Source organism: Tripterygium wilfordii, chromosome 18, assembly GCF_013401445.1.
Source record: "Tripterygium wilfordii isolate XIE 37 chromosome 18, ASM1340144v1, whole genome shotgun sequence".
In the NCBI taxonomy this organism is placed as follows: domain Eukaryota; kingdom Viridiplantae; phylum Streptophyta; class Magnoliopsida; order Celastrales; family Celastraceae; genus Tripterygium; species Tripterygium wilfordii.
In genome coordinates, this window is record NC_052249.1 from 526,948 (window position 1) to 551,211 (window position 24,264).

Below are 24,264 nucleotides of genomic sequence, written 5' to 3' on the forward strand. Positions count from 1 at the left end.
TAACCTTTTTTTCCTCATAATCAGGCATCCAAGGCTTTGCATCAACTGATTTCTTAAATTCAGATTCTCTTGTCGTACACGTACCGAATTTTATCTTACACGCACTGAGTACTTCATTATTCATGAATAACGGCAAATCAAACAAATCAGTCAAAGAAGATATTTAAGCAACCAAAATTTTGAAGAATCTTAATTTACGCCATATATACTAATTTATTAAAACTCCATTTTACCACTTGAACTCTCATGTTTCATCTAAATTTTAGTTGTAAATTAGCTTAGAGAAAAAAAAATTGAGCTAGTAATTGTTGTGATGAGAGCGTCTACTTCCACTTTCTAGGGTTCAAACCCCTCTCATATGCCTTGCAATTTGTAACATAGCCTATAAAAGGAAAAAGTTTTACGAATCTCAGTATTTGATTTTTTAGCTAACTCAAATATTGAAAAAGACGTACTCAATATCATATAGGGCAGATATACAATCGAATCATGATTTCAAATGAATTATGTGTGTCCATCCTAATATATTTGGACTAACTGGAGAAAAAAACCACTGAAGTTGTTAGCATTTTCCTATCGCATGTGAAGAATATCAGTAAAGATTACGCATTTGGAAATTATCAATTAATTTGGATCGAATTGAGAGTTTGAAAATGGACAGGATTTAAAAAAAGGAAAAAAAAAACATAATGACTTGCACCCCACTCTCTCACAAAGGCTGAGGCACCGCATAGTCTCACCAGTGAGGAAGGAACGTATGGCTGTTGGGCACAAAATCCGGAGAGAGGGGCTGAGAAAGTAGCGGCACGAGGTTTTGTGTTGTTTTGTTTTCTTGTTTCTTAAAATCCCTCATTTCACTCTCTCTCTAAAACTACCCTTTTCTCTCTCCATTTTAAACACAAATACAACACTCTCCCTGTCCTATAGTTAATTGAACAGTGCATAAAGCCCCAAAAAAATGATTTGAACTTATCTGAAGAGCAACAAAAAGATTAACTTCCACAAAACGCCATAGCACACATGTGGGTTGAGTTCCAAAAGGATTTAATCATGTGGGTTCCTCCCAAAATGGTTATATATGCCACTCAATTGCCTTGCATGATTTCAGTTTCCTCTGGTCTTTTGCTTCTCCATAGTACTATTGTTGTTTGATTAGTGTTTCAGGTGATGGGTATTAATGTTCATTAGAGTATAATAAAGCATGGATTAAGAGGAGAGAGAGGTCTCTATCGTTGTTGTTGGTGGTGTTGGGCTGATTGTTTATTATATTTGTTGATTGCTATTTGTGGGTGGGGTGATGGTGGTAGAACAGGATGCTTTATGTTGCTTCTGTGTTGAGGATTTGATAGCCAGCGGGCCCATTTCATCTCCTTTGCTTCCTTAATCACACACAGTCTTCACTCTTGCACTTATCCGTACAAGGAAAAACCCTATATCTCTCCTTTCCCATATCCCCTATTTTCTTTCTCTAAACCTAAATCTATCGGCAGAAAAAGAAAGTTTCAAGTTGCAAGCTTTTTTTAATAAAGATGAAGGGTTTGCAATTACATGGTGAAGATCTGCATGCAACAGGAGGTGGAGTGGCAAATGAAACAAACAACTTTGATGGCATGGATGAAGATCACTCTAGAGAGATCTGGCTGGAGAGAGAACAAGAAGATCTCATCGATAATGCTTCGATATTTTGTGATGATTTCCCTCCTCTCCTTGATTTCCCTTGCATGTCATCATCTTCATCCACTCAGGCGCCATCGGTCAAGGCCATGGCTTGCTCGTCATCTACGTCCTCGGCCTCGTCGTCTTCCTCGGGGACTTCTTGGGTTGTTTTAAGGTCAGATGCAGAAGATCATAATCAACATGATCCAATAGATGCACCAGCAGCAGCAGTGGCGGCCTTGTCGTCCACGGGCTCGATGGAGATCTCTCAGCCGTCTGATCAAGGGAATAGTAATATTGATGGTGTTGATTGTATAGATGTGATGGAGAATTTTGGATGTATAGATCTACTTGACAGCAATGATTTCTTTGACCCTTCATCTATCTTTCACCCAGATGAAAACCCACTTGGAGACTTTCATCAACAGCAAGAACAACGGCTGTCTTCTCTGCAGATGAACAACAATGGAGGGATTACTCAAGGAGGAGGAGGAGGAGAGGAACCTGCAGATGACCTTGCTATGGTGTTCTTGGAGTGGTTGAAGAGTAATAAAGAGAGCGTCTCTGCTGAAGACTTGAGGAATGTGAAGATCAAGAAATCCACCATTGAGTGTGCTGCTAGAAGGTTAGGTGGTGGGAAAGAAGCCATGAAACAATTGTTGAAGCTCATTCTTGAGTGGGTCCAAACTAATCATCTTCAGAAAAGAAGAATCAAAGACCAAAACCCTAACCCTAACCTGAACCCGATACGACAACCCGATCAAACGAACCCTTCGTGTTACACACCTCCCTCAATGTGGATTCCTCAACCGACTTATGTTGATCCATTTCAAGGGCAAGTGATTGGGTATATGGGTCATGACCCGTATGTTCATGGAGCTCCAAATATCAGCCCTTATCCACCTACAGGTGATTTTCACATACTAGATTCTTGTCAATCATGGTCACCGTCTCAGTTCACCATGCCACCCAATTACAACTCATTTCCTGATAATAATTTTAATCCCAATTCATCTGGGTATGTAGCTGGGTATCCTAATCAGTACCAGTATCCGTATTTACCTGGACCCGGACAAGGTGGTACCAGTACTGGTGGTGGTGGTGAGAGGTTAGTGAGATTGGGTTCGTCTGCAACGAAAGAAGCGAGGAAGAAGAGAATGGCTAGACAGAGAAGGTTTCTGTCGCACCATAGGAATCACAACCACCATCAAAACGGTAACCAAAATCATGGTGCAGACCCACATGCAACAAGGCTAGGAAATGACGATTGCACCCCAGCGGTTGGTGAAGGCACCCCTGCAAGCTGGTTGTATTGGTCCCCCGGTGTCACATCTGGACCCCCGGTACTACCACCGGATGCTCCGGCGGTGCATCAAGTGGATCGGCCCCCCATGCAGGCTCAGGGGTACCAGCGGCAGGTCTCATCAGACCGCCGGCAGGTTGGTTATTAGGTTAAGTTTGCACTTTTTAATTTCCTCTTTTAGGCTTTTAGTAATTGTAAAATGCTTTTTCTTGATGAATGTAATAATTGTTAACTTTTTGAAAAACCCATTTTTCATGCTTTACATACGTTAATTCATTTTGGATTCAGGGATGGAAACCTGAGAAAAACTTGAAATTTCTTCTTCAAAAAGTTTTGAAGCAGAGCGATGTGGGAAATCTTGGACGGATTGTGTTGCCAAAAGTAATTTTCTCACTAGTCATTTTGGTCAATGGAAATGATTTCATTTTCTTAGCCATTTGAGGGTGATAACTAATAATTTGTCATGAATTTAATGGAATCTCGAACAGAAAGAAGCAGAGACTCATCTACCAGAATTGGATGCAAGAGATGGCATCTCCATTGCCATGGAAGACATTGGCACTTCACGTGTTTGGAACATGCGTTACAGGTATTAATCTAAGATTATATTCAATTGAGCTCTTTCATTTTCGTTACGAATCCATCTAGTTTTTGTTCATTTGGGATTCTCGCAAACGGCTGGTCCGGTCCGGCTTTGATAACCTTGACTAAACCTTTGTTTGTGGTCGTTTTGTTTTCTCTTTAATTTGTGGAGTTTCAGGTTCTGGCCCAACAACAAAAGCAGGATGTATCTTCTTGAAAACACGGGTGGGTTTAGAACTTTTGATTGTGTATTCATTCTTCATATATATTACTAACACTTGCATTATGTGTTTGATTAATTTTCAGGAGATTTTATTAAAACCAATGGACTACAAGAAGGAGATTTCATTGTCATCTACTCAGACGTCAAGTGTGGCAAATACGTATGTGAAATCATTCTCTCAATCTATTTGTTTCCTTCCATACAAATATTTTGTTAATAGCTTTCACGAGATTGAATTGAACTGATGATCACAGTTGATAAGAGGAGTGAAGGTACGTCAACCGGGACCGAAATCCGAGACGAAGAAGGCAGGAAAATCGCAGAGAAACCAGCATGTAAATTCTTCTTCAGCTGGTGTGAATAATATTAGTCATAATATTTCATCGTCATCAACACAAACGGTAAAGTAAGGTAGAAGAAACAAGACCAATGAAACGTACCAATTGCCACCTTTTTTCTCTCCCTCTCTCCTACATGCATGGACTTGAGTTGACAAATGGACGGTCAGGATCTTTTGTTGGGGTGGTGGTGTGTTTTGCGATCCTTGATTCTCTCTGCTTGGTTTGATTTTCCAGTCAAAAGCTTCGGTAAGCTGGTGTAAATGCAAATCACAACGGTCAAGATTGTTTAGCAGCGGAGAAGCTGGATTGGTTAGGGTTTGTAATATTATACGTTTTGGATACTGTATGTGTACGTTATTGTTATGTTGGTATGTATTAGAAGTGTTGGGGCATGCAGTTGCCCCCCTCTTATATCTCCTTCGTGTGACTTTATGTTGTTTCATGTTGATACTACGTATAATAATTGTGTTCATGTGTTCGTTACGTTATCCTTACTAATCCTTACTAACCAGTTGTATGGGTGCCGGGGATCTGTTGTAATAAAATTATAGCATGTCCAACTGTAATGCTACTTTGGGGTAACAAAATATTTTGTTTTAATTTTTAAAAATTATAAATATGTAGTATTCATCATAACGAATCCAATGATATATATATTTTTTGAAACAAAAATCAAATTCATCTCGATCAAACACATCGAATATTTTGCGTTTATACCGTTGGATTCGTAACGATAAATACTATATATTTATAATTTTTAAAAATTAAAATAAAATTTGTTGGTGACCCCAAAATAAAATTCAGCGGACTCCCAGTTGTATGCCTAGCAAACCTTTTTTTTTTACCTAAGAACCAATGACAATGATGACTCAAGAAGTGACCACCGTGGTTTTTTTTTTTTGGAATGAGTAAAAAGCTGTGTGAATTTTTGCTTCAAAATGGACAATATTAATTGGTAGTGTGTTGTGAGTCTTTGCTTTAAAACGGACAATATTGATTGATAGTGTGTTTTCAATATTGATTAGTTGTGTGTTGGACTGGATTTTTTAACACATTCCTATAAAAAAATTTGATAGTGTGTTGTGAGTTTTGCTTTAAAACGGACAATATTGATTGATAGTGTTGTCAATATTGATTGGTTGTGTGTTGGACTAGATTTTTTAACACCTTCCTATAAAAAAATTGTTAGGAATTTTAGTAGTTGAATTTCAGTTATCTCCCGTTATATGCATAATCATTGGGTTTCACATTTGAATCCTATACATCTAATTCGGTAGTTGGGATATCAATTTATCATTTTCGAAGATTTGCTCCACAAATTCAGTTGAATCATTTGCATCCAATTCGACTATTGAGATACCAATTTATGATTTTTGGAGAAGAGTTGAACTGTTGATTAATATTGACCCTTGCATTAGTATTGCTAGTGTCTTTTGCATGGGCCGTAAGAGGATGGATTCGCTGATATGGATCGTTTAATTGACACTTTCTGTTGGGCGGCCCAAATCTTTGTCAATTGGGACCTTTTCTTCGATAATGGGCTTTTTAAAGATTTTCCACCCGACCCAATCGATAATTATTTCTGGGCCTATCCCAGCCCGACCATAACGGGTCCATCGTTTCCTTCAAGAGTTTCAGACTGGCATCTTTGCATAGTGCGAGTGTGGTTTCCCTCGCACCTGAACCGGCGGAAAAGTACATCAAGTTTTGCCTCTTCCTCTCACGCACAACACAACAAAAACAAGCAGAGTAAGGTCGCAGTTACTTGTTCTCTCTGGAGCTCTCAAGGTCGAATATTCTGGCAGAAATAATTGATGTTCTCGTTCAATTGGTACGTGTTTCGGCGCTCACAGATACTGTTTGTCTTCAATTATCTGTCGCATTGGGATATTCTCTAGTTCTTGCTAAATTTTGTTGAAGCTTTCTACCCCGAGCACCTATATTTTTCGTCAATTTCATCGGCATAATTCAAGGTGTAGAAAGCAAATTTGGAAAATTTACATGTTAGAAGCTTTGGATTTGACCATCGTTTCATATACTTGGTTGCTTGGTCCTCGTTATAGTCTGGTAATACATAATTATAGAATGGAAGTGAAATGCTTATTATCAGGTACTTTTAGCTTGATTTTAGAAATTCAGAGTGATTATATTTGCATCTGCCTCCCAGTTAATGCCATCAGGAACTAAAGCAAGTAGACTGTATGTAATAAATCCTCTTGGATTTATCTTTGACTACCAGTAGAACGACTAATGTCTGTACTGTAGTTTTATGAGATGTAATATGCGTATACGTTGTCCGTTGTCATATCTAAGTTGTGTTAGCTTGACCTTTCACTTGAGATGGAGGGATGTACCAAGATGAATTCAATTGCGTAGCAATGTGAAGACCAACATAATTGCAATGTATAGCTTTATCTGCACTACACACAATGTTAACTAGAACTGTAAAGATAAATAAAAGACTCTTTTTGCCACTTTCTCCATAATATGGAAAGTTCAAAACGTTTTTGGGGCGGTTTACATGGAAATTCTGTCTTAGGTATTCCACCCAAGAACTTGATCTTGAAGTTGGACATTTTTCATTGATGTTAGTGGACATTTGAAAGATGCAATTAGTACATATATGATCATTAAATCAAAGTTGAATTTCACTGCTTCCATTTTATTGGACTCAAATTTAACCCAGCTACAAAATTAAATCTACACAAGTCCGATGCAGTTTAGTAATAAGAATATCTTCTGCTAACACCAAAATACCTAGGGAAATATAGAGGAGCTCTTTACTGTTTATTTGAGAGTTGTTTTCGCATTAGAAGTAGAGTAGTACAGCAACGAAGATGCAGAGAAACTTGTATTGTTGCTTTGGGGGTACGAGTGTTGGATCAATGCTGATTGAGTAGTACTGTTGTCTTGTTGATTATTTGTTGGAGATCCATTTAGAAGCATGTGAACTTTTCCACATTCCTCTCTCTCCTGCCTTATCTCTTTGAGCATTGCAGACACATCTTTCATGGTGGGCCTGTCGTCCGGGGAAGGATTCACACATAGTAGAGCAACACCTAATGTCTGCAACATCTCCTCAATTTCTGATTCTGGTCGCATCCTTAGGCTGGGATCTAGCACTTCAATTCCACCTCTTCTCTGCCTTACCCAATCAACAATGTGGAGTCCATCTGGTATGGTTGGATCAATTGGTTGCTTTCCTGTTAGCACTTCTAACACAACGACCCCATAACTGTATACATCACTCTTCTCTGTTATCTTCATCATGAAACCATATTCTGCAAAACATAACCAATAAAATGAATACTGCTTTGTGAATATTATTCAGAGGATTTTAGCAGAAGTAGTTAGTTAGACTTGAGGAATAACTAGTTTCGCTGAATTAGGTGCTGAAGCATATGAAAGTAAATAGATATTGTTTGTCCTCCAGTTAGTCTCTTGACATGTCTAAAAATAAACCAGACATTATGAAAAACGATCACCAATATTTAACTTTCTGGAGTATTGGTTTACAAAATTTAAAGATATGGTGGAACTGAAGACTATTTTAGTTGTGAGTGTGAGACAATAGAGACTGTGTAGTGAATGAGCGTTTGAGTTTTCATTGGGACTTTTTCCCCTTTTTTTGGGAAATAGATTTCTTCGCGTTTTATAAAGTATGAAATTATCATATGAACATAATAAAACTTGTAAGTTGACGTGGTATAAGTTTCAACTTACCTGGTGCAATGTAGCCATAAGAACCAGCAACAGTGTTGGACGACCTAGCAAATTCTCTGTCATCAACAAGCTTGGCAAGCCCAAAATCAGCAATATATGGTTCAAAGTCAGGACCGATAAGAATGTTGTTGGCCTTGATGTCCCTGTGGACAATGGGAGGAACACAGTCATGGTGCAAGTAAGACAAGCCTTGAGCTGCCTCCAAGACAATCCGATATCTAATGTCCCATTCCAAGCATCCGCCAGTCCGTTCATGAAGAAGACAGCCTAAGCTCCCATTTGGCATATAGTCATACATAAGCAATCTGGTTCTTCGGTTCCAGCAACAACCCAAGAACTTGACAATGTTCTTGTGACGGATTGAACCAAGGGTTTTTACCTCTGCGGAGAAGGAATCACGAAAACCACAAACACCTTGCCTGTCATTTTGACTTTCATATCCTGCAGCAGTTGATGGCCAAAGCTTCTTCACTGCTATTACTTCCCCGTTTTCCAGTGCTGCACGATATACTATACCTGAACATCCCTTTCCAATTACATTGGGCTCAACCAGACATTTCAAAACTTGCTCAACCGAAAAATTTAGCTTTTGGAATGGAGTGAATTGCCAAGGCCATGAATCTCCTCCCATTTCAGAGTCATTATCATCTCCTGTCATTTTTCTAGCCCGAAAAACTGCCACAACCCCAAAAATTGCCATTGCTATTGTGAAGGCAATAAGCAATGCAATGGCCAGCTTAAATCTCTGTGACTGCTTGAAACTGCTGTTATTTGGCATTCCCGTTATTGAATTGTCGCTTAGGAAACATGATTCACGTCCTCCTACACACAAACCTTTGTTCCCTGCAATTTCTGTTGCTGATAATTGTCGAAATAGCTTGCTTTCTGGAAGATAACCGGTGAAGTTGTTGTATGAGATGTTCAGAGACACAAGGTTTTCAAGCCCAGAAAGTGCCACCAAGTCCCCTTCGAGCTTATTGTGTGAAAGGTCTAGTATGGATAGCTTGTTGAGAGCAGAAATCTGCTGTGGGATTGTCCCAGATATTGCATTCCAACTCAAATTTAGAGCAATGTCAAGAGCTTCAATATGAAACAGCTCCATGGGGATTGTTCCCGAGAACGTGTTGCTACTGAGATCAAGCAGTTGAAGACTGGAACAGTGTCCCAGAGATGAGGGGATTACTCCGGAGAAAGAATTGCTACTGAGGATGAGTCTGTTAAGTGAAGTAAGTTGACTGAGACTTCCTGGAATCTTGCCCACCAAGTGATTCACCGACACATCGAGTACCTCAAGTCTTGTGAGAGAAGATAAAGAGCCAGGCAAAGTGCCTACAAGGCTATTATTGCTCAGGTTTAGCATCTGCAACCCAGTGCAATCTCCAATTTCACTCGGTACCATCCCGCTGAGATGGTTTCCGGACAAGTCAAGGAAACTGAGATTATTAAGGAATTGAATTTCTTTTGGGATTTCTCCACTAAGCCTATTATTTATAAGCCGAAGCCGAATGAGAGACTTGCAATTACCAATCTCTGGGGGGATTGAACCTGAAATGTCATTAGAAATTATGAGAAGCTTTGTTAAATTTTGAAGCTGAAACAGAGCAGGAGGTAAGCTGCCACTTAGTGCATTATGCGACAAATCTATAGCCTCAAGACTTGCACATCCTGCCAGCTCTGATGGAATGCTCCCCTCGAGTTTGTTTTGCCAACCAAAGAAGACTGTTAGCTTCGTCAACATCCCAAGCTCAGCCGGAATCAAACCTGATATTTGATTGTTGTCAAGCTGTAACTGTATGAGGTTTGAAGCATTAGAAATAACTGCTGGGATTGAACCAGACATGTTATTGTTGCTAAGCATAAGCTCTTCGAGATTTGAAAGGTTTCCAAAAGACTGTGGTATGCTTCCTGTCAAAAAATTCAAGGAAAGATCTATGACCTTCAAGCTTTTGCAGTTTCCAATTTCTTCTGGTATTTTGCCTTCAAAACTATTTTGCCAGAGTAATATTTTCTCCAGCTTTTGAAGCTTACCCAGCTCTGGTGGCAGGGAACCGGAGAGAGCATTCTCATGGAGAAATAAGTCAACAAGCTCTGAACAGTTTCCTATGTTTGGCGGAACCTCCCCCGAAAGCATGGTAGTATATACCGATAGTGTCTGAAGCTTGCTTAGTTTACCAAGTGAAGCAGGTATTGAGCCAGATATCTTCGTATCAGCTAGGCCCAGTACCTTCAAAGTCAGGCAGTTGCCAAGCTCATCGGGAATCTTTCCTGCAATATCCTTGTTCCCTCCTGCACGCATTTCTTCCAAGTTGGGCAGCTTTCCAAGCTCAACTGGAAGTTTCCCGCTTAAATTGTTGTCGAATAGGTGCAAATTCAGAAGGTTTGTGCAATTACCGAGTTCTGGTGGGATCTCCCCGATTAACTGGTTAGAGTTCAAAATCAAATATTGGAGATTTTGGAGCTTCCCCATAGTAGGAGGAATGCTCCCAATAAGACTGTTTGAACTAACGTCAATCACTGTCAAATGCTTACAGTCCCCAATATCTGATGGTATTGTTCCGGTGAGATTCGCTCCTGAAATGGTGAGCTTTTGGAGGAAAAGGAGGGAGGAAAGATTAGAAGGGAAAGGAAGTGCCAGCTCAGTGGATTGAATATCGATCTCAATGACATAGTTATCGGAAGAACATGTGATATAAGACCAGTAACAAGGGTTGGGGTCTAAAGGGTTCCAGTTTGAGAAAGCTGACGGCGAACCAGAGCTGTGAAGCCATGAAACTAGAGTATGAACTTCATTGTTTGCAGCAGAAGCTGATAGTGATACAAACGTAAGGATTAGGAGGAAGACTTGAAAGTGGCGGTGTTGGGTTGTGAAGGATTGCCTCGGCATTGGGTGGTGGTTTTGGATGTTGAAGGTTTGCCTCGACATCGGCATTGGCAATTGCCTCAAATTTCAAAAACCTTCTTGTGTTTGCATCGGGTCTCTCTCTTTCTCTCACCTGTGTGTTTGCAGTCTTAGACTCTCCAAATGCTGCCAGTGAGTATACTCTATTACATGTATAGTCCCTTTGAATGCAAGCAAGTAAAGGGAGAGAAAACACCGGGAAATTATTAAAGATATCCAACAATACTGCAGCACTGCCACCACCTTCTTCTCGGGGTTCTGTTTTGTGCTTAACTTTTAGTATTTTCTAAAGTTGAATCAGGTCTTGTTAGATTACTCAAAGCATTGCACCATGTGTTCCTTCATTGTTTTCCTCAATCTGGTCAGTATTGTGCCTTGTTTTCCTTGATTTTTTTTATCAGTGCACCATCATTTCGAGGAAGTCACATTACCTCTTGATCTTGGTTTGAACTTTGGCAAACTTGCTTCTAAAAATTTGAAATCTATCAAATATTTATCTTCTTTTCTCTTACTTTTCATTCACATGTATTCTTATTATTGGCAATGCTTTATTTGAAGAAAAAATACAAGTCCCCTCTACGACCCTATTTTCTGCAACATTTGTGGCATATTCAGCATGCACATCTTGAGGTTTGCGACTCTCCCTCAACACTTATTGATCACTCCCTAACAATGTCCTGTATTTTTTTTTACTGCATAGAATATTTTTGAGCTTTTACTGTCTCCCACAAATCTTTCCTCTTATGTAACTTAAAAGATTATGGTTTCTGCAGTAGAAAAATATATTTGTTCTTTTCTAGTCTGGCTTTGATTTTCCCGTTGAAAAACAAAGAGCTATGGCTACAATTTTTATATAACAAAAGGTACCTACACGGCTAACAAGATAAGCATAATGTGTTGCCTTTGCGACAAATGCATCACAGTCAGAAAACCATATATACTACTATTATTGCCACACATGGAGCAGATTCCTCTAAATGTGAATGGAAGAACTTTGCGTCACCCAGTTGCACTGTCCATTGTTCCTTTTTTTTTTGGTACAAATAATGTTATTAATTTAGCACAAATTGATTTCTCTTGTTGCATGGGAAGATTAACTGTAGCTTATTACTGTCTTTCTTTCTTACTTTTTTTTTTTAATATCATGGAACCCTCTCCTAGGCATGGCTCTTTCGACCCATCCGGCGGAGTAAACCCCTAGACCCACCTCGGTGTGGGAACCTCTCCAAGGCAGGGCCCTTTTGACCCACCCCGGCCTGGTTAATCCCTAGATCATGCACCACACTCTACCCTTGAAAGTTTCCCTACACAGGATCAAGGTATCTTACTTGTTGCATTTTACCAGAGGGTGTGGCCCAAAGTGTTGACGACAGATTTTAAACCTAGGATCCATGATTTCATGGAATGTCAGAATCAACTCGTCTAACCCCTTGGATTAACTATAGCTTATTACTTATTAACTACTTTTAACAGCTCAAACTTCAAGCTGATACTGTGACTTGTGTTTCCTTTATAGGCGAACCATGACTTGACTTGGGTCCCAACCTAAAGAAGATGCCTGTGCTGGGGTCTTCAAAAACTTGTTTCCTTAGGTATGCTCTTCTTTCAAGTAATGAGGCTATGTGAGAAAAAAAAAAGATTTGGAATCTAGCAACTCAGAAAGTAAAGGAGCATCCCCCAATCCAAGCGCTATACTCATGTGATAATTGAACCCATTTTCAGTGTTAGGTCTGACAAGACCTACCCATTCACGAATTCCTATTCAGTGTTTTTTTAATTCAATTTTGTTATTGAATAAATGTGAGAATCACTTATGATGTACACAAGGGCAAATGGCATTTGATAAGAAACTAAATAATGCCTGCCCTAAGTCCCGGAGGTGGAGGTCATGATCTTGGGAATTCCCCACTAATGGAATCAATGCACGTTTTGTTTTCTCACAAAACCTATTAAGATTTTCCTTCTCCCCTACCAGTCCAGCCTGTGCACTCTATTGGATTGATTGTTTAATAAACAAATTGAGTGATTTCAAATCTTTTTTTTTATTAGCATGGTAAGTCGAATTAACATTGAAAATATATGAAACTCCTTTTGTATTGGTTCTTAGCTTGTTGAATTATATCCCATCAACATTTTCAAGTTCGAAAGGGTTCTTCTTAGGAGGGTAAATGGCCGCATATCTTGTGAGATGTATTCTCAATTTGTTTTTGTTTTTGTTTTTGGATTTGTGTTAGATTTAAAAGTTCAATTTCTGTTTTGGTGGGGTTATGTAGTGGTAATAAAACTTCATGTCTTGCGCTGAAAGTGTAGTTGTGATACAATAAGTTAAAATAATAGAACTGCAGGATTTTAGTATTTTAGGGCCACAGGTTTCAGCTTGACATTGGCTGATATTGAATTGGAGGCCATCGTACCTAAATTTAAACTGGGCTGAACATCGCTCCCGTAGGCCCTTTTGTCAGGCCTTGGGCCGGACCATTAACAAATCTGGGCAGGGCTAAATTCCACTCCAGTGGGCCTCTTCCACAAATGCTTGTGAGGCCTTGGACCCGGACGTTCCAAAACTTGGACTGGGCTAAACCCTGCCTCATTCGGTCGTTTCCCAAAATGCTTCTGAGGCCTTGAGCCCGGACGTTCTGAAAGGTTGACTGGGCTAATCTTTAGTCCCATGGGGCTTTTCCATGAATGCGTGTGCGGAGCTCCGGTTAGACCCACCATGGATGAAGTTGTCAAGCTGTTCGAGGATAATAGACCAAGAAACAGGTATGCCCTCTATACATCTTTCCTTTCTCTTTTTTTAATAACCAAAAACAACATCAGATAAATTTATCTTATTTTTTGGACATTCGATATGAACGTAAACTCGAGTCATCAAACCCTTGCACACAAGTTTCTCACCTAACGAGAGAGGAGTCGGGTCAAAGCCTAGCTCGTGACCACAAAAATATTACCATTACTCCTTTTAGGATGCCCTATATACAGCACAACTGAAACTAGAAGCGGAATTGGTACCCCTTTATGAGCTTCCTTGTCAACATTTTAATCAAGTCATGAAATCCAATTAGCCAAATCTACCTGTGTATCCCATTAAAACAGTAATTTCAGCGCAAGTGTATGATGGTGTTAAAGATAGTATTGTATTTGTATGAATGGCATTTTAATCCTCAATATTATTCATGGCATGCATTTCTTACACGGTTACACTTGTACTAGCTGACACAAATTTGGTTGTGATATCTCAGAACAATATAGGATAGGTGGGCAACAATTGCTCTTTGTTCAACCACTAACCACTGCACCTCTATATGAAGCAAACCATTGAGGCATTTTATCGAACACCTTATACAATGGCCACATAGCGCACTACACCGACCTTGTAAGCACGATTCGTTTGCCTATCTAGACCACCAATAAAATTTACTTAGAAAAATAAACAAGAACTGATTATCCCAGCAATCAATAAGTTGGCAACTCATAACGGCACATTGGGCAACAATGGCGTGTCATCAACCATCTAACTATGCACCCATCATGAAATCCATGAGAGCAAGGCATGCGACATACCTTCGACCCAGAAGCCAATTCCTCCAAGCAGATTGCACATGAATAATCTTCTTCGGCATCATCAACTCCAACTCTCTCCAAGGAAAGTATGGATTTTATGGTGGCCGGAACCATACCATGAGAACCAGCAACAGCAATTTCTTGCCTCACGCTTTCTTCCAATATCTCTTCCTCCACGTCCTCTTCTTCATCCTCCTCCTCCTCCGGCATCGGCATACCATTACCAACCCCATCGAATTGCGCTTGCAGTCTCTCGCCTTCCTCCATCAATCTCTCCGCGTCCTCCATCAATTGTCTCCTACACTCTTCACGCTCTCTCTGTCTCTGTTGTGCTTCTGTTGTCTCTGTCTGGGTCAAAAGCTGTATGTCACGAACAGGCAGAGAACCCATGTAAACGTTAGCTTGCAAATCGACGAAAGGAAGAACGAATTGAAGAGTTGCAGAGGCAAAGACATATAAATATTGTTGGGTTTTGGAATCCTAGTCCTTCTAGGAAGGTAAATCGCTCAATTCAAACAATCCTATTCCTACTAACATATGATCAAAGATTTGTGAATCTATTGAATTTTTTTGTTTTCCTGATCCAATCATTTGAAATTTTATCAGTTGTCACGTTAAATAGAATTGGGCTTTTTTTGGGTTGGAGATTAATGAAACCTGTATGTTGATGGGCTTCTATTCCAGCCCACTGAATATGTTGACAGGCTTGTGGGGCTGATTACGGAATACGGACAAATCTATAGGCACTTTCATGAAATCCATGGTAACAAGATTTGTGCCAAGGGTCTTCTCCAACTGTGAATTTTGTTGGGGTGTGGTGATTGATTCATCCTAAAATTAAAAGTACTAGTTACGATTCAAACTGGACATTACGAAACGGATAAATATTCTCATGGTTATGCACATAGAATGCATGAGTGTTGCTATATATTCATTGCCTATGTCCATCCTTTTTTTCATTAAAAAACATCGCTTGTGATTAGCATCATTCTGTTGGTTCCCATACACCACGTCACACACATGAGGATACGAGTTGGTATGCCAGGATCATTGAATAATTTCTTTAGGGTTTTGTCGCGGAACTCATACACACGGTGACACATACACATAATGATGATTATAACCCGTTTGGTAGAGCTTATAAGCTGTGGACAAACACTTTACTAAAACATCCCAAATAAGCTAACTTAACTTAAAAAAATAAGTTTCAAATTGAAACTTATTTAACAGTTTTTCTTTTCTTTTCTTTTCTCTTTTTTATTTTATTAACATAATATCATAAAAAATTAAATCTTAATTTTAATTTTACTTATATAAAAATATCTTGTAATTTATAAATAAATTAAAATTAATAAAAAATTCATAATAAAAATAAAAAATTACCATAAAATAAGAAAGTAAATCATTTTATACTATTAAGTTTTTTAAAATTATTAACGTCAACTATAAACTACACCGAATACTCTCACAACTAATAAACTAGTTTATTTTAACAGTAAATAAGCTCTATTAAAAGGAGTCAATATCTTGGCGCGGCAAACAGGGCAAGAATCCTTCTTCTCCAACCACTTACTAATGCATCGATCATGAAATCGATGGCGGCAAGGCATGTATGTCACATCCCACCATGGCAGCATCTTCTCCAAGCAAATACAACAACAATCTTCCTCCGCATCCTCTTTCTCCACACCAGAATTTGTTTTATCATCATCATTACCCTTAAACATCATTAATTCTCTCAAACTTTCTTCCATCTCACTTTTCATCCTCTCCATCTCACGAAATCCTCTCCACAAGATTTCTACCTTGCATTCATCAGCCTCTGTATGAACCCTGAACGCTTGTATCCGCCGCTTGTGTTCCTCCAACGATCGCACGGCTTCGTCGACCATCCTCTTCGCGTCCTCCACCATATGGATCATGAACGCTTCTGCTGTTTGGCTTGAATCATTAGTCCTCATCATATGTATTTGTTTATTCTTACAAATATTGACAAAAAGTAGTGTACATGAACACCCACATACGTGTGTATATATATATATAGAAGCTACAAGAATCATAGCTACTCCTTTTAGACTTAGATTTCCTAGTGAAGAAATTAATTATTTTGTTTGAATCTCCTAGTGAGGATTGTTTTCTATTGGAAATTATGTCCTCTTTTTAAAATTATATGAATTTTGAGTTTGGTATAATAGTGGATTTTGTATGTGGATTTATGTACTATATAAGTTGATGGGCTTTTGTTTGGGCCGGAGCAATCTGGTATTTGATGGACTATTGTATACAGCCCAAAGGCTTTTGTTCTGGCCCGTACAATCTGTTATGGGCTTAGATAGATGCAAGCAACAATGTGGGCTGCAATGATACACTATAGTGGGCTTGATATGAAAGAATCGTGGCCCAAACAAGACTAAGCCACAAGCCCATCAAGCCTCTTCTTCCTCTTCAACGAGAGGAGTTGGGGGAAGACAGTTTCGAGTGACAAGATTTGGAAGATTGAAGAAACTTAAGGGAAGTGATTTCCTTTCCGGTGGAGTGATTCCATCCTTCGATCGAGAGAGTCCATTATTATTAAGAGTCTGAGATAAGTTATCTTTTAAACTTAATTCCCTTCAGTATTGCTATCTTACCTCTCTGTTGTTAAGTTCCATTTAGTTTGCTTTAGTTCCGTTATGTTGGTGGGTTTATGATATTTTTGCTTGTTGAGGCGAGAATCTGTCAGATTTTCTACTTTGATGAGATATTAGGCTTATGAAATCTGATCTTTTGGCGGTTATTTTCAGTTGTTAGATAGTCTTAGTTAACTGCATTCTATGTGCACTTTAAGTGTTTGTCTTATTGCCTGTCAGATTTGCATCACATTATTTTTTTTGAAACGGGTGAGGAGGATTCAAACCTTGGTCACCGGGGTGACACACACCATCCTTACCACTCGAAGTGGCTCGGGTGTGTATTTGCATCACATTATTGTTCTGTGGTTGAGGAATGTTTCACCTGCACCTCACATGAAATCAACGTGGTTTCTTCATTGGCCTGCCCTGGTGTATAGTGGTGATTAAGACCTTCATCATCTAATTGAGACTGAGCGCACAAAGGCATGAATTGGGGAATTATGTTGGAAATCCAAACCCAAATGCATCGAGGATGTTGCCCGCTTTAGGTCTTGGGTTTGTTCTACATAGGTCGTCGTCATTGGTTGTTGGACCCAGAAAAAACGTAACTCGTGTGAGAGGTGCTATGAATTTACTATAACACCCGGTTGGATTATTCCAATTCGACGTGGGATATACTGTCGACAAATTACTCCAAGAATGAGGAACTTATAATCATACACCTCCAAATGAAGAAAACATGGCAAGTTGGAACAAGAATCTATACATTATTGAGAGAGAGACAATAACCTAATCGATCTTGAAGAAAAAAGAGTGCAATAGGTAATATCTATGAATAGGTAAAAGAGATTTAAGGAGAGATGGTACAGAACAACAGCAAATGCACAATAGTTGCATGAGAAATTTAGATGTGAAAGAGAGAACAAAAGAAGTGAACAACACTACGGCAACTTAAGCCGGCCGCGGTCGATCAGTAGCAATCCTCATAGCTTGACAACATGTGAAAATAATGTACATTTGTCAAAATATTTGGAGATTTGGACGACAAATAATGGCTTGAAATTGACCTCTGCTGTAACAATAGTAATGTACATTTCTCTTCTTCTTTTCTTTTTTCCTCTGTTTCTTTGTTGTTGTTTTTTTCCTGATTGTTGAAGGGCTGAAAATTAACATTGCGAGCCCCTGCTGCAAGAAAGGGCACCGGCACCGGCAGTAAGAGTACCGACCATGGAAGAGGATTGGGCTCCTAAGCTTGAGGCCCTGGCATAACTGGCAGCTGCTCCAGCTCCTGATGGAGTGAAGTAGGCTCCATTGAGCATCAAATCTCCCTCTGATCTCCAATTCCAGTGACTCCACAAATTGGTATTAGTTTCCACCCTCTTTGTCACCTGTGTTCATCAGTTTTATTAATAAAATTCCTTTCTTTTTTCCTCAGTCTATCACTAATACAATAATTTCAAATAATATTTATACCTCCTTGGCAAAAGGGTTTGCTGGGGCAAGATATCTGTTTCCCTGGCTATTAATGGTGGGATTAGCACTTCCACCAATAGCATACATTTCCCGGTGTGTGTAGTCATTGTTCACTACATGGAAATACCCATGTCTACACCTGAAAAATCGAACAATATGAAACAACTTGTCAACTTGGCATCTCACAACCCAGACAGAGAAAACAGAGGAAACAGGGAGAAGGAAATTACCTTGGCATTCTCTGAATAAGACCCTCACCAAAATGGTTATAGGCTATGGTCACTTGCATGACCTTATCTCTTGTATAAGAGTCACTATGACCCAACAGCATAACCTGCATTTTTAGTATATATGACACAACAAATTTTAGTCCTCTTTCATATGCCTAAACCAAGTTCGAAAATGCTAAGGATCCCAGTTTTTTTGTCTCAGCTATCCCAAATGCGGAGATGAACACACATGGTCTATGTAAAATCTTGGGTCCCACATGATCCATATAAAATCTTATGCGTCCATCTTAACATTTGGGATAGATAAGATAAAAAAAACATTGGAATCTGTAAGACTGTTGAACGAAATAAACAGAGGAACAATGAAGTATTTAGCTGACCTCATTGTGATGGGTGAAGTAATTGTTTGAGATTGTGATAGCAGTTGAAGCCATTATAGCATCAATAAGTCCATCAGCACAATTAGCAAGAGAATTGTGATCAACCCAAATGTGACTTGATCCAAAAATTGAAATCCCATCTCCATCAGCCATTGTCCTCCACCCGTAATGAGAAGGCGAGCTTCGAACCATAGCATTCCCGGTGGGTATACAGTCATGAATATGGAGACCATGGATAATGATATTTGTGACATATTGGATTGTGATACAACCGCCATTGGCAATGTGCACATTGACTCCACGAGCATCAATGGTCTTGAAGCTGTTCATGATAAGTTCCTGTTTAAGTTGGATCACCATGTCCCTCTTGAACACAATCCACAAAGGCCTGTCTTGGATGACGGCGTGGCGAAGCGTTCCGGGTCTAGGGTTAACGGGGTCATCATCAAGAGGGTTACTGACAACATAGTACTTGCCATCACGACCACCGACTGCATTGCGTCCAAAGCCAATAGCACAGTTGGCTAGGTTCTTCCGATGAAGGTGCCACTGTCGGTTACATCGCCAACAATCATCAATTGGGTTGCCTGTTCCACATGAGAAAAATCCCAGCTCTCTCCTTTTTGTGCTATTGCGTATGCTCCTGTAAATTAACCAAAAAAAAAAAAAACCGTCATTACAATAAATGTAAAAGCTCGTCTCTCCGCATCAATAATACTTTGTCCATTTTATGTCAACTCATGTTGACTCACACGACTTTGTTTAAAACTGCACAAAAAATTATTGATATAATCGAACAGATAGATTGGTTAGTTTTAAAAAAAATTACATATTTCTTTAAAAAATAAACAGAAAAATCCACCGATAATGGAAATAACCGATTGATCGGTCGGTTAAATTCATATCAAAAATCGAGATAAAAAAGAAGAAGAGATTGTAACCGGCCGTTTTCACCCCTTCTCCTGGGTGATGCGGGACAAGTAACTTAACCTTATCGCCACTCGGTAACTCGTTTTGCATTACCAAACTTGACACTGAAGAGGTTTGTAGTCCCGACCACTCGAACGGGGTGTTACAATAAATGAGTTCAAACTTATTTGTAGTGTCGCAAATTGAATAAGTACGGAGAGTTGAAGCAAGTTGTCCCACAACTACATGTAGGCCACGTGAGGTGAACTGGGAGATTCATACGGATGGATGAATGAATGATACGGCTCATACGGAACTGGGTAGATTTAATTCACCAAATTCGGCAATAAGAAATAAATGCGAAGGTGGGGGAAAGCAAATTCCTGTCTAGTAGCTTTGGCCCTGTCGGTGACAATAGAGAAGGAACCCATTTATTGAGGGCCTTTCGTTCAATTACTGAGTTGGGTAGCGGTAGATGAATCAGATCAGCATCCCAAATAGTCTTTCAATTTACTCTTCTAGTATGAAAAAAAAAAACCAGATCTGCAATTCCTGACTCGTAGAGAAATCCTGCCATCTTTACAGGCTGGAGAAGAAAGCAGAGCATACCCCACCTTTGGATCGATTAATACCAAGTAGTTGATTCGAATTTCCGATATCAACGGCATATATTTGAGCTAAGATATAACCTATTAATCTATTGCTCTGTGATTCGTTAAGCTCATTTCAGGGACGGTAAAAGAAGACAATATGAAGAAAAAGAAGAAGGAAGAAAAATTATGTTTAGATGTATTGTGAAGCTATTGAGGAACTGCATGGAATTGGATAGGTAAAGACAAAAGAAATTAAATTAAGAAGGTGATGCGCGGATCTCAAAGACAATGGGGCATGTGGGTAAGCTGTGGAATCAGATATATGAAAAAACAAAAAAGGTGCAGAGAGATGGCAACAGCTGATAACATGGTCGTCTTTTCTTCAAATCCTTAAATAATAACTACTTCAGTAAGTAGAGGATCTTGTTTGTAGTCATCGAAAGGAATTAAAAGTACCAGAGACGGACTCAGAATACTCTTACAGTCTTACTTATATATTAAAAATTAACACCAAATGCGCCAGAAGGTGCCAAAGAGCCAATCAAGCTTCCACCACCACTTGTCAGTCTCACTAACCAAATTTACTAATTAACCTTCCGATCGGTATGGAATCCACACAAATTTTTTATTTTTTTTTTGAGTTTGGTAAACAGATTGAATTTCTGTGATTAAACTGCAATGACCCTAGTTGGAATTAACTCCACAATACCAAATTTACGATCAAGATAATTAGTTGTTTAATTTAAACAATAATTAAAGATTATATCAATTGAGAGAGAGACTCACATATCAACCATTGCAGCAACTTCCTCTGGATTGTCCATCACATGTTCATTTAATGCATCATTTGACCTGTCAAGTAAAAGAAAAGCTTTAAAAAACAGTATATTTATCGCAGTGAATAGACGTCAATTTGCAGAAAATTTTGTAAACCGTAGGAGGGTAAAGGGTCTCTGCAGTAGATGAGTAGAGAAGACACTGGAATTTTAATCACAGTTTTAATTATAGATGTCTATTAGACTGAACTCTGTGATTAAAACTGTAGGAAAATAATTGTAGGGGCCTTCGTTTTGGACTCAAAGGAGGAAAATTTTCTCATGCAGTACGGGACAAGCGAAAAATGACAGCAGGCTTACGCTATAATTTGATAATCCTAAACGACGCCGTAGTTAAGAATCCAAATTACAAATGCTATGACTAATCTAACGTCACTGGCTTAGAAATCTGAAACAGGGCTAGTATCGACGGGGAAAGATTAAGGATATATTCAAGGGTAATGGCGTTTAGGGATTTCAACCTCATGGTCAAGGAAGTAGCCGGTACTTTGACGTATACAGTACTTTTAATTTTCTGAGCGTAGAAAACAAGAAAGACTGTTAACGGAACTAACGATCAAGACTTTTCAGATCCGATCTTAACGGTTTGGTTTAATCTTCTTTGCATCTCGGATTCTAACACTACCTCATCTCCATGGATGAGTTTTTAGCGCTCTGCAATTTCTCTGCTTCTTGAAATCTAATCAGACAAGAAGAAGAAACTAACCGGTAAGTACTCAAACTCTAAATCTGCATTGAATTCAATTATAAACAGAGAGACATTAATGGCCGGAAAAGTACCTGTACTTCAGCTCTTCCTTCTCTGCTGAGGCATTTACGCTGACAAGCAGCATCAGAAGCAGCATTGTGGATGGCGAGAGCCATCTCAAAGAAACCGCCATTATTGTCTGTGTGTTTCTTCTCTGTTTGCCTCGGACACAGCAGAGGCGTATGTAGAATTCTCTCTGTGAGAGTAAATGACAAGTGAAAGGAAACAGTTGGAGTCCAAGAAAAGTTGTGATGGAGGACTCTTTTTATAGCACACCAAAAAGTTTCAGTTTTAAATCTTGCCCAACTCGATTGAGAGATTCTTAGAAATTCTCGGCCCAAACACGTCAATAATATTATCTCCTTTAGATTATCAGATTATAAACCACTTGATTGAGTTATTTCTAGACGGATGTGTGGAGATTAAATCTTGACAAACTTAACCATGGTTAAAGATAATTGACCACATTTTAACAACCTCACCGCCTACCTTAACTGCCACTAACAGACTCTCCCAGTCTCCCCTGTTCTTCTCTTCTTCCGTCTCCCGGCTGTCTTAACTCACACAGTTACACATCAGCACCTCTGCCAGGTCAGTTTAAACCTGTTACGCGCCAGTCACACTATGCCAATCATACTCGCTGTATATTTAAGCCGCGTGGCCACGTGAAGACGACGACGAACCGTCAGGATTACAAAATTGCTGTATATCGACAGGTGTCCTTAAAATGGGTACGGTAACAACGTGCAAGCGACTCAAGAGGCACCGGTTGTTCCGGTGACGTCCGCATATAAATCCCTATAAAATGCATTACCCAAAGATTCCGCTTGTTTTATATTTTTAATTAACAAGTAATTAAAATTAGCCCAATTGACAATTTTCTGAGGCACGTTGACGTTCCATGCAAGAACCAATCACCGAACTGCCTTCATCATAATATCATGCCTGTCCACCATTTATTTTTTTCTATTTCCTATAATGAGTTAAATCTTCCATTGTAATATCATCTAATATGACCCTAAATTCGGGTCTAATAATTAAAGTTTTACTTTAGGTCTGATAATTAAAGTTTTACATCTGATGACAAGGTAATTAAGTTGGACAAAAGTCCAGTGTATGATCACAATAATATTGTTCTCAATGAAAATTGAACTCAAGACTTTTTAAATCCATACGATTTGACCTTACAGAAATTTATTAGTAAACTATCTAGCACTCAAATAGCTTGTAATATCATACACGATCAAAGTATTTATCGAAGATGGAGCCGGCGAGCGTTAATTGAGGAGCCATTGTGGTTTGTTATTACTCAAATTTCACAAAATCTATACAAAATATATGTAAGGTATGATGATATTCGACATGATTAAAGGCTATGATGATGAAAGATTTATGGAAAAGGTTCTTTCATGATAATGATGGAATGCAAAAAGTGCATTTCATATAATTAAATAGAAAATCAAAGAAGATGAGAAATGTGTTGGGTTGTCTTATATAATAATCTTTATGTCAAAACAATTTGTGATTTTGAGAGAGAGAGACGGCCAAACTCATTGCTTTATTTATGGTGATTGATTCTGAATTTTTGTTTCAATTTTCTTTCTAATAGGAAAATTTAGATAGATATTTTCATCACCGGCCAAAATTATAGATTCCATGCATTCATTGTTCTACTTACAATGCTTCCCCATACGGTTTGACATGGAAGCTATCGTGACCATAACGTGAATGAGACTAAACTTGTCGTTTGTTCCCATAACATGATACGTGGATTAAAATATAACATGCATGATATGTGGATAAAACTTAGTAACTCTTTTGACTAATCTACCTAACAAATAAACAAACTATTATCTACGAATTAAAGTGCATTAATATATAAACCGTAATTAACACGAATATACACCTAAAGTTCTATACTAATTCAATTGAATTATATACCCGAATCACTAATTAGAGTGGGTGACTTGGGTTCAAATTCCCTTCCTTGTTTAAAAAAAAAATCAATTGAATTGATTAGAGAGAGATTAATTAAGATGAGCTCATTAATATCAATGATTTTAATCATGAGAATAGTGTTCCAAACATTAATGCCTATTCGTTTCCGCAAAGAAAACAATTAATAGGACCAAGTAATTTTGTCAAATGCCTGTTCTTCTTCCTTTTTTTTTTTTTGATTATTAAATTATTAT

The 24,264-nt window shown here is 38.7% G+C and overlaps 4 protein-coding genes and 1 long non-coding RNA gene across 5 annotated transcripts; 2 read left to right on the top strand and 3 right to left on the bottom strand.

The window, feature by feature from the left end:
- The first annotated feature begins 1,529 nt into the window (after positions 1-1,529).
- On the top strand, positions 1,530-5,584 carry LOC119984267 (B3 domain-containing transcription factor ABI3). The gene is made up of 9 exons (XM_038828131.1): positions 1,530-3,095; positions 3,248-3,340; positions 3,448-3,548; positions 3,720-3,766; positions 3,848-3,924; positions 4,019-4,165; positions 4,340-4,351; positions 5,182-5,243; positions 5,383-5,584. The coding sequence occupies exons 1-9, from the start codon at positions 1,530-1,532 to the stop codon at positions 5,582-5,584; spliced, it is 2,307 nt and encodes a 768-aa protein (XP_038684059.1).
- A 193-nt stretch (positions 5,585-5,777) lies between these two features.
- LOC119983541 lies at positions 5,778-12,766 on the top strand. Its single transcript, XR_005464643.1, has 4 exons — positions 5,778-5,936; positions 7,105-7,281; positions 11,286-11,357; positions 12,244-12,766. It is a non-coding gene; the product is annotated as an uncharacterized LOC119983541 (long non-coding RNA).
- On the bottom strand, positions 5,955-11,276 carry LOC119983540 (LRR receptor-like serine/threonine-protein kinase RCH1). The gene is made up of 2 exons (XM_038827201.1): positions 7,829-11,276; positions 5,955-7,386 (listed from the first exon to the last, which is right to left on the bottom strand). The coding sequence occupies exons 1-2, from the start codon at positions 10,755-10,757 to the stop codon at positions 6,893-6,895; spliced, it is 3,423 nt and encodes a 1,140-aa protein (XP_038683129.1). The 5' UTR covers positions 10,758-11,276; the 3' UTR covers positions 5,955-6,892.
- A 1,184-nt stretch (positions 12,767-13,950) lies between the features above and the next one.
- Positions 13,951-14,856, bottom strand: LOC119984697 (E3 ubiquitin-protein ligase RDUF2-like). Its single transcript, XM_038828772.1, has one exon. The coding sequence runs from the start codon at positions 14,679-14,681 to the stop codon at positions 14,184-14,186; it is 498 nt and encodes a 165-aa protein (XP_038684700.1). The 5' UTR covers positions 14,682-14,856; the 3' UTR covers positions 13,951-14,183.
- Positions 14,857-17,996: 3,140 nt separating this feature from the next.
- On the bottom strand, positions 17,997-22,388 carry LOC119984574 (probable pectate lyase 8). The gene is made up of 7 exons (XM_038828581.1): positions 22,111-22,388; positions 22,014-22,039; positions 21,275-21,359; positions 18,987-19,629; positions 18,607-18,710; positions 18,377-18,515; positions 17,997-18,291 (listed from the first exon to the last, which is right to left on the bottom strand). Exons 1-7 carry the CDS (start codon positions 22,203-22,205, stop codon positions 18,070-18,072), a joined length of 1,314 nt encoding a protein of 437 aa, XP_038684509.1. The 5' UTR covers positions 22,206-22,388; the 3' UTR covers positions 17,997-18,069.
- Between the last annotated feature and the right edge of the window lie 1,876 nt (positions 22,389-24,264).

Bases quoted from the DNA above. Each gene is read 5' to 3' on its own strand.
- LOC119984267 (XM_038828131.1), top strand. From the start codon at position 1,530: ATGAAGGGTTTGCAATTACATGGTGAAGATCTGCATGCAACAGGAGGT. The intron at 3,341-3,447 runs GTAATTTTCTCA...AATCTCGAACAG, and splicing joins GACGGATTGTGTTGCCAAAA to AAAGAAGCAGAGACTCATCT. The intron at 3,925-4,018 runs GTATGTGAAATC...TGATGATCACAG, and splicing joins ACGTCAAGTGTGGCAAATAC to TTGATAAGAGGAGTGAAGGT.
- LOC119983540 (XM_038827201.1), bottom strand. From the start codon at position 10,757: ATGCCGATGTCGAGGCAAACCTTCAACATCCAAAACCACCACCCAATG. The intron at 7,387-7,828 runs GTAAGTTGAAAC...TATGTTTTGCAG, and splicing joins TTATGGCTACATTGCACCAG to AATATGGTTTCATGATGAAG.
- LOC119984697 (XM_038828772.1), bottom strand. From the start codon at position 14,681: ATGGGTTCTCTGCCTGTTCGTGACATACAGCTTTTGACCCAGACAGAG.
- LOC119984574 (XM_038828581.1), bottom strand. From the start codon at position 22,205: ATGGCGGTTTCTTTGAGATGGCTCTCGCCATCCACAATGCTGCTTCTG. The intron at 22,040-22,110 runs GTACAGGTACTT...TTAGAGTTTGAG, and splicing joins GCAGAGAAGGAAGAGCTGAA to TACTTACCGGTTAGTTTCTT. The intron at 18,292-18,376 runs GTATAAATATTA...TGATGAACACAG, and splicing joins CAAACCCTTTTGCCAAGGAG to GTGACAAAGAGGGTGGAAAC.